The 10,367-nt window shown below is 38.2% G+C and overlaps 1 protein-coding gene across 1 annotated transcript; it reads left to right on the top strand.

The window, feature by feature from the left end:
* The first annotated feature begins 245 nt into the window (after positions 1-245).
* LOC142171756 (uncharacterized) lies at positions 246-794 on the top strand. The gene has a single exon (XM_075235455.1). It carries the CDS (start codon positions 246-248, stop codon positions 792-794), a length of 549 nt encoding a protein of 182 aa, XP_075091556.1.
* Positions 795-10,367: the final 9,573 nt, after the last annotated feature.

Below are 10,367 nucleotides of genomic sequence, written 5' to 3'. Positions count from 1 at the left end.
AAAAGAAAATGCCAACTATGGTTCAATTTAGACAAGGATCACATGTGTGATGGAAAATGCTAGAGGCTAGAGAAGAGGTTGAACATAAAATTTTATGGGAAATGAATATGGGCTCTACAAACATTTTGCATGAGAATTGGACTGGTCTTGGATCATTATATCATGTACTACCACCAGAGTTCAATATCAATGAAGAGTTACAGGAGGTGGCATGATTGAGAGATGAAGATGGTTGATATGAACTAATGGTGGAAGAGAATTTTCAAGAAGATATTGCTTGTCATATAAGGCAAGAGGTGTATTTTGATAATACTGATGAATTCTGGTACACACCTAAATGGATGCCAACATCTTCAGGCAAGTTTACAGTAGGTAGAGCTTGGCAAATATTGAGGCATAGGGCTCATCCAAATCCAGAATACAAGCTTCTATGGACAAATGGGTTGCCATTTAAGATTTCTTTCTTCCTTTGGAGGCTTTGGAGAGGGAAGGTGCCAACAAATGATATATGGAGGAGAGCTGGTCAATTTGTTGTTTCTAAGTGTTTGTGTTGCTTACCACCACAAGAAGAAACTTTCCAACATATTTTCCTTACAAGTGATGTTGCTAGTAGGGTATGGAAAGTATTCTTGCAACCTACAGGATTAGTGATTAATCTAGTACAAGTACATCAGGTAATTAGAGCATGGTGGAGTGAAAAATGTTATGCTAAGCTCAAGCCTTTATTTCAAGTAGTTCCAGTCATTATTACGTGGGAGATTTGGAAGAGGAGGAATTCAATGAAGCATGGATGAGGTGCAGTATCATTTCATAGGATTGTATATGAGGTGAACAAAACTCTACACTTTCTAGCTAGAGTTAGATATCCTTGGTTGTCTAATATTCCCCTACTGTGGCCAGAAATGGTCAGGTACTTTGAAGGCTACAAGCCTTATGTTGTTACCAAAAGAATTACCTGGCAGCTACCTTATGAGAGGTGGTATAAGTGCAACACTGATGGTGATTCTAGAGGGAATCCTGGGCCAAGTTATTATGGTTTCTGTGTGAGGAATGATACTGGAGATGTGGTATTTGTAATGACAGAAGAAATAGGGATCTCAACTAATATAGTGGCTGAGGAGAGTGCAATAGTGGAAGGGCTCTTATACTGTGTTCAAAGGTAGCTTCATCCACTCATTATTGAGATAGATTCCTTGGTGATGAAGAAGATTATTGAAAGTGAATGGGAGATATCTTGGAACATTGGGAAGGAAGTGAAGAAGATTAAGGAGATAAAGGAGAATTATAATGTGATCTTTCAGCATGTCCTAAGGGAGGGCAACACAGTAGCAGATTTTTTAGCTAACCTTGTTTTCTCTTTTACAGGTACTATTCAATTTCACTCTTTCCTTGAAATGCCTAGTGCAGGAAGGAGACTATTCAATCTTGATAAATCACAAACACCTAATTTTAGGGTGAGAGTGGTGATGAGAAGTCCTCAACTGAAATTGCATGGCCTTGTGTTGTTTGATGTTGTTATATTCTGTATAATGTTAGGGTGTTTCTCAGTGGTATTAGCATGTTTTCATGCTCGTTCCGGGATATTATAATGTTATATGGATTAGTTAATACAAGGTAGGTGGTGTTCTATCACATAAAATCACACGACATAACACTGATGAACAGTAGGTCTGTGCTTTGCACAACCATATGCAGAATCATAACGTTGGATGCACTGTGCACTCCAATTTTGCAGATTACTCTTAAGGATCAAAGATGAGATCCAATGGAATCAAAGGTATCTCTTACACAATATGATTGCTTGGTTCAGACTTTCACATAAAGTTGCTACTGCAATTTATTCTATGCATAAATGCTTGCACACATTACACAATGCAATACAGTTTCACAACTGATCACATCATCTGTTGCTCCTTCTGTTATATTATGTATTGAGTTGTCATTTTCTAGTGGTATTAGTATGTTCACACACTCATTCTGGAGATGATAATTCAGTATACATGTTATGCCTGTTTAGTGAGCAGATGAATTATCAGATGCTTTGGGCAAATTCAGTATAGTGCCATGATTTGAACTGGAAATCTATATGGAGTTGTTCATTCTGGAGCAGCATTGATGGTTGGAAGATCTTGCTTGCTTCAATTAAGTGGTGTAAATATTTTGAATTCATGCTAGCTTTATCCATTTCTAATGGAATGCATACCCTGACACCTTGTGAGAGCTTGATAAGTGCTACTTGGTATTGGCCCCTGGCTATTAAATTCACATACACTGACTGGAGAATGAAGCATGCAGCATATCATGTTGTAATATCTAGTTCCTTAGATATTAGTTATTTCATCTTTCTAGTAGCCAGTGGTTTTGTGCAATTTGTATTTAGCTTTGGACATCTTGTAAGCTTTGGACCCAATTTTGGGATTTTATTAATATATTAGCCACTAGGCAATATGCCTAGTTTTATATTTGCTTAAAAAAACTCAAGAACTATCGATCACAAGAAACGGTAAAACTAGTTCGTAAGGAATAGCAATAATAAAGAATACTACGCGTAATAAGAACAACTCAACATCGAAGAGAAGAATTTGTAACAATGATCCCACAATATACGGTTCAACAACAAGAAACTTACACGAGTCAAATAATTCCAAATAAGGGCAAGTCAACTAAGGCATAGGATATCTAAGTTTCTTTTAAGTTTGGACAATTACGAAAGAGATGCAACAAATTCAAATAAAGATAGGCAGCGTAAAGATAACCATAACCTCAATTAAGGGTGAACATTTACAAAAGGGATAACTACAACTTCAAATAAAGATAAGCAGTTAGAGAAAAGATAAAGTGGCAAGGGAAGAGATAACAGTTTTCAATCAAGGGACATATGAATCAAGTAAAAATAATAGTAAATCATGAAGCAATTGATCCTAATTAAGCAGGTAGAGGTGAAACTAGTAATTAAGGAATGTAATCATAACAAGAACAATTGCATATTCAATGAATACAAGGACCTAGGAACCCTAAAAGGCTAATTTCCACAATTAAGTCTGAGCACGTACTCGTTACCTCGCGTACACGGACTACAATTAGCATAGAAGACTCAAATCCTAAGAGGTAGTTCCCCCACATGAAGTTAGGCAAGATACTTACCTCAAAGAAGACAAATCGATACTCTAAAATGAACTTCTCGAGAGAAATGACCTTCGGACGGCTAAAATCTAACCAAAATCACTTCAAAGCACAAATAAACTCATATGAAACTATTCCGGATCATAAAGTCTCAATCTTTATCAAAATCTAAAAATCGACCCAAAGGTTGATCCCGACAAATTTCACTAAACCCAACAAATTACACTAAACCCGAACACCCATTCCGATACAAGTTCAACTATACTAAAAATATCAAATTCCGATACCAATTCGTCCCCCAAATCATTATTTTTCATTTTGAAAACTTTCTTCAATAACCACAATTTTCCTCAACTCAAAATACAAATTAAATGATAAAAATAAAGATAAAATCATGGAATATAATAAATTCTAGGTGAAGAACACTTACACAATCGATTTTCTTGAAAAACCCACAAAGAATCGCTCAAAACCGAGCTCTATGATTATGCATCATGAACACGAAGAAAGGGTCACATTTGCGAAGAAGAAAAATGAGGCTGCCAAGAAGACCCTTCGCGAATGCAAGTGAAGAGACGCAAATGCGAAGAACAGGGGACGGAAACTTACGCGAACGCGTAGGGGAACACGCGAACGCAATGAGTAATGACCACCGGTGCTTAGGGCCTGGTTTCTACTATGCGAACGCAGAAGGAAGGATGCGAACGCGAAGAAGGAAAATGGAAGACCTTCGCGAATGTGAGAGCATGAATGCGAACGCGAAGAGGAAATATGAGGCGGGTCAGCAGAACACTACGCGAACGCAAAAGGCACTTCATAATCGCGAAGAAGAACTTTAGATGACAGAAAACAACAGTTCAAAATAGGAGGAAATGATCTGTGGCCCATCCGAAACACACCCGAGGCCCCCGGGACCCCGTCTAAACACACAAACAAGTTCTATAACCTAATACGGACTTCCTCGGGTTCTCAGATCACATCAAACAACGCCGAAACTACAAATCGCGCCATGAATCGGAATTATGAACTTCCAAATCTTTCAACTTCAAAAACTCGTGCCAAAAACTATCAAACCAACCCGGAATGACGTCAAATTTTGCAGGCAAGTCCCAAATGACATAACAAAGTTGTTCTAACACTCGGAATCGTATTCCGACCCCGATATCACCAAATTCAACTATTAGTCAAACCTCTCCACTTTTCAAACTTCAACTTTTCCATCTTTCGCCGAAATGCTTCAAATCACCCTACGGACCTCCAAATCCAAATTCGGACGCACGCTTGAGTCCAAAATAACCATACGAAAATGTTGAAATCGTCCATAACCCATTCCGGATCCATTTACACAAAAGTCAAATTCCAATCAACTTTACCGCGTAAGATCCCAAAACTTAACTCCTTCTTCCGATTTGACTCTGAATTATCTGGTAACTGAATTCAGCCATGCACGCAAGTTAATACACATAATACAAAGCTTCTCAAGATCAAATGCTGCCGAACGGGACTTAAATTCTCAAAACGACCGGCCGGGTCGTTACATCTTATTACTAAGGGTTGTGGCTAGTAAGGTTTATTAATAATCTAAAGATTAACGACCAAGGGTTGCTTTGAGTGGAAAAAGGCAAGATAGTTAGAACATTAGAGGGGAAAAGACAAATTTGAAAGATACATATTTCTTCTAATCTATGTCAAGATATCTCAAACAGGTAGTTATAGTGAAAGGACGCGAGCTATAGTCACGCCCCGATCTCGGGGAGCGCGACCGGCGCTCAACCGAGATACCTTGGTTAAGCAAGCCTGTTAGATGCCTTCTACCCATCCCTGCCCATTAACAATATAAGAACTAGTATAGGTGATAGATATTAGAAGAGACAAGTGCTCCACAATATTTTGTACTACTAAAGAATATTCATTTATGATTTACAAAATATAACAAGTTTATTGATATGATAAAAACATGTGCTCCAAAATACCAACACTTACTAGTTTAATTCCCAACATCATATACCACCCACAACCTATCTACGGAGCCTCTAAGTACAACAGAAGAGTAGCATGGATGTGCTGGAGAAAAAGCCCGGCTACACCTCAAAATGTAACGTACAACGTCAAATGGAATGAAACCCGGAACAAAGTAGGACTCACCAAAATATGCTGAATAGAGAGTAACTGCTAACGAGGGTCAAAACCACATACTGGCGAATCACCTGCATCCATTGAAGATGCAGCGCCCCTGACAAAAGGGACGTTAGTACATATGGAATAGTACTAGTATGTAAAGCTAAATGTCCACTTTCAAAATAGAATACCATTATAAGAAAGGGAAAACCGTAGAAACAGTAAGTCACAATCAACAATATCCAAATGCCCAGTTAACACATACCAACTTTAAATATACGAAAAATAATATATATTTTTTGTTAGGAGATTATTAACACTGATATACTACCATGTTTTAAGAACGGAGTTCGATTATGCCTGATCGGCTAGGCCATCTCCCCACGGACAATGTGGTTTGACATGTGATGCAAAAAAGGGTGTTACCAAGAGTAGTACCACCATGTGCGCAACATGGCGTCCGATCTCCACCCGATCGGCTAGGCCTCCTTCCCACATATGCCTTATGGGTTGACTTTCTAATTAATACCTAATATTAATCTCATACCAAATAAGGGGAATAATCACAATCCATCACCATCCACCCCTACACCGGCACGTGTAGTTTCGGGTATGGGCCTTATGACCCACTCTTCCTCGATTTGCTAATATTACTCCCCAAAATATTTTTGGTTTACACACAAGGGAAACAAAAGAAAAAATGTATTTATCTCATCATCTTTCACATTGTATAAACCTTCATTAGTATTTTCATCCACTAACAACAATAATATTTCCTTTGCTCTTTTGGCCATTCACAAGATTCATTATTCATGGCAGGACGACCGTATTTCATATTCAACACTTTCTTTTCTTTAATTTCAAGGATCACCATCAAACATCAACATATAGAATATTCCAAAAATTACAACTTTGAGTTTATTAGCAATGAAGACTTTAAATACAATGAATTCCTTTCCAAGAAATGGAGTAACATGGTTGGCAATCAAAGAAAAATTTAGAAAAATAAACGAGTAACACATCATTTAATCTTGAAACACTTTTTCCAAAAAGAGCAATACACAATTTCAACTCATGAATATATATAAGAGCTAAAGACACATTGAAAACACTTACAAAGCATAACATTAGTTAAAACAACCACGTTTGGGCACAAGTATAACTCTCGTTATTGGCATGGTGGCCACATTTTCCATGTCCCCCCCCCTCCCCCTTCCACTTTTAAGCATCCTAATGGATTATCAACAACAAAGCATTTTAATTCAAGACTGTAGATACATATTTGAGCAACTAACCAAATTAAGGGTCTTAGACATATATGATTTCTTACACAATTCGATATGCTAGTTTTCATTAGAATCACGCTTCAAATCATAACATATTGCCTCAAGCCTTTTAAAATTACAACAATGTTCAGGAATTCTTAGCTTCTTCGATCTATTTGGAAATATAGCAAAATTGAACACAAATTAGGAAAGAGTTTATGGTTCCAGCTCATTTGAGCATTTTATCAAACACTAGGTGGGTATTATAATTTCAAAGTCCTCCCATGGTGGATTCTTTTACCCCACTACCCAAAGTCTACCCAATTTAGCTCAACATTATTCCCTCAACCCTTGATAGTACATGCATGTAACAGTAAACAACTCCCACACCTAAGAATTGCCTTACTAATTACCTATTTTTTGTTAAATTTTGAAATTGAGGGTTAGGGTGTAGAATCTTACCTCTAGGATGAAGACCTAGTGTGTTTTCCTTATTAATCATCCAAGATTTGAGTAAGAACTGAGGATCAATTGGTTGAGGAACTCTGCCCCTCTCTAGAGCACTTTCTCACTCTCAAAATGTAAGGTTCTTACTTAAGAAATGGTCCATAGAGTCTATATAACGAAATGGGTTCGGGTTATAAATACCAAAAAAAATAAAGCTCGGAAACAGAATCTGCTGTCGCATATGCGAACGCATAATGCTTCTGCGGTCCGCCAAATGGGCCACAAAACAGCCCTCCAAAACTGGGCACCGCTGCCTGGGTATGCGGCCGTTCTACGGTCCATATATCGATTATGTTGTCGTAAAGCGGACCGCAAAATCTCCTCCCGGAATTCCTCATGTCGATCCTGCAATGCTATCTGCGGTCCGCAAAGTAATTATACAGCCGCATAATAGACCGCATAAAGGCCCACAAATTTTGCTCAAGTTCCTGCTTCACTATGAGGACATTCTGCGGCCCGCAGAGTGATTATGCGACGGCATAGTGGGCCGCAGAAATGTGTTTTTTTGGCAACATTTTTCTTTATCTCCCTAGCGCACTGTTCGACTGAAAAAGTTCGAACCGCGGTGACCTTTCTACTACCACCAAACATATTAGGCTACCTCACCACCACGGAACCTCGGGTTTTAGGTGAAATTTTACGGGTCCATACATCCTCCCCCACTTAAGATCATTCGTCCTCGAATGAGGATCCAAATCCGTCATTAGTACTCAACATGACCCAGCTGTTACGTCACATACTAGTATTCCGAATTTGACCAACTCCCCAAAATTTCGGTAGAATCTCCTCTGTAATTGGGCCTATCCACATGCAATAGAATCACCAAAACTACCTTAACAACATATCCATAACTGAACAACGTATCATAGTATATATTAACAATACTGATGTAACATCCCAGAAAATTTTGAGGTACTTAAGAGTAAAGCCCGATCCAGAAAGTAAGGCACCAGAAAGTAAAGAAAAATCTTCGGCGGAAAAATACATTTCTGCGGTCCATTATGCGATCGCATAATCACTCTGCGGGCCGCATAATGGCCGCAGAAGTGAGGCAGGAGAGGGTCAGTCTGTAAGCAATTATGCGGTCGACTATGTGACCGCATAACTATTCTTCGGTGCATTATGAGGCCGCAGAACAGTTATGCAGGCCGTATAGTGACAACAGACACAAACGGATTTTTGGTCATTTTGGTCAGCAATTATGTGACCGATATGCGGTCAGCATATTGATTATGCGATCGCAGAACCTGTTCCGGAGCTTCATTTTTAGGTTTTTAAAACCCGACCCTACTTCGTTAAATACACTCTTTGGGCCATTTTTGAGCTATAATCTAACATTTTAGAGTGAGAGAGAGTGCCCTAGAGTGAGAAGTTGTTCTTCAATAATTGTTCTTCAATTCTTGCCCAACTTTTGGAAGATTAAGAAGGGAAACTCACTAGGTCTTCATCCTAGAGGTAAGATTCTACACCCTAACCCTCATTTTCGAATTTTGTCTAGAAATGAGTAATTAGCAAGATATATTTTGGGCATGAGAGTTGTTTAGTTTACATTCATGTGTTATCAAAGGGTGTAGGAAGACTCTTGAGCTATAAATGGTAAAGATTGGATTGTGGGATGATGGAATCCTCCATAAAAGGACCTTGAAATCTTAATGCACATCTAGTGTTTGATAAAATACTCAATTGAGCTAGAACCGTAAACTTTTGTATTTTTTGATAAAAGGACCTTGATTCAATTTTTTATATTTAAACAATAGTTTGAAGTTGCTAAGAATTCCGGAACATTTTAGAGATTAAGAAAGCTGAATTGAGGTATGTTCGTTAAACTCTTCTCTTAGAATTGGATCCCACGATATTCATGTGAATTATGTAAGTCCCGAGTGGTTCATTATAAAATTGGCTATTCCGAGTAAGATTGGGTTGAAAGATATAAGTTCAACAAGTATTCCAAATACTTTATTTATGTTATGTTATTCATTGAGGATGTGTTAAAAATATGGGTTGTGCATTAGAAATGTTAGACTTCAAGTTAAATTCAAATGAAGGCTATTATGCCAAATTTTGTGAAGAATCTCTATGTGCCTTAAACTCTTAATTGCTCACATGTGTACTACATGCCTTGATTTAAATTGTTGTTGTTGTTGTTGTTGTTAATGATGTTGATGTTAGAAAGTGAAAAGGTGATCATGAAATACTAAATATGGCCAACGTGCCAAGAATCATCTTATAATTATGGCCATTAGTGCCAATGAAATGAAAAGATGTGAATGTATTATGAAATGCGATGACTGATATAAAAAGGTTGATGTCTCGAATAAGACAGCCTAGCCGGTCGGGTCGTGATCGGACACCATGCCGCACATATGGTGGTGATTGTGTTGGAAATTGTAATTGAAATTGTCATCGTGGTCGATGTCCCTAATGAATAGCCTAGCCGATCGGGTCGTGATCGGACTCCGTGTTGAAGACGGTGGTATTGACATTGAGGGTAATTGTGGTTGATGTCTCTAATGAGATAATCTAGCCGATCGGGTCATAATCGGACTTCGTGCCGAGAGTACGGTGGTACTAGTATTGTGAATAATTATATTGTGGACAATGGTATATCGTTACTAAAAATCTCCCAATGTGAGATATGGAAATTACTTAAAACACTGTCTTGATCCGACTCGTTATGTTGTATTTGAATTACTATTTCCACTTCAGATTATGAAAAATGTGTGGAATTGAGACTTTAAAAATGAAGTAACTAATGGTAAGAAATTGGTATTGTAGACATGAAATTTGTATTGTAGACATGATCACTTTATTTGTTGATTAATGAAAACATATATATTCTCTCTATTCATGAATGAGTTTGGGTAGAAGGAAATCTAATAGGCTTGCTCGACCGGGTTCACACGGTTGAGTGCCGGTCGCGCTCCTCGGTTTTGGGGCGTGACAATTGATCTCAACATTAAGAGCGTTACATTAACATAAGTGGTATCTTGACATAATATGTACACATTTAAATCATAATACATAGAAAGTACCCTATGAACCACAACCATTTGGCTCTACAAATGAGTGAGAGTATTTCCTTTCCTCAACATTTTCGGCCTACGAGGTGATCTCCTCGATTCACAGACTTTGCCATAGTACTTGACGGAGGCAATATCAACTTCTGAACTTATCTAGCAAGGATGACAATTAGGTACATCTCATAAGCCAATTACCCATTAACTTCACCTTCCATAGCTTCACCCGGAATGATAGACAAATGACTCCCAACTACCCTTTCGGGCGCAAACACATGAAACACCTGGTGCATGGAGAACAACGATGGGAGACACACCATACTCATAGCTTGGACCA

This window comes from Nicotiana tabacum, chromosome 17, assembly GCF_000715075.1.
Source record: "Nicotiana tabacum cultivar K326 chromosome 17, ASM71507v2, whole genome shotgun sequence".
Taxonomy (NCBI): Eukaryota; Viridiplantae; Streptophyta; class Magnoliopsida; order Solanales; family Solanaceae; genus Nicotiana; species Nicotiana tabacum.
The sequence above is the reverse complement of the archived record's forward strand: the minus strand, read 5'-3'. Positions and strand labels throughout refer to the sequence as shown.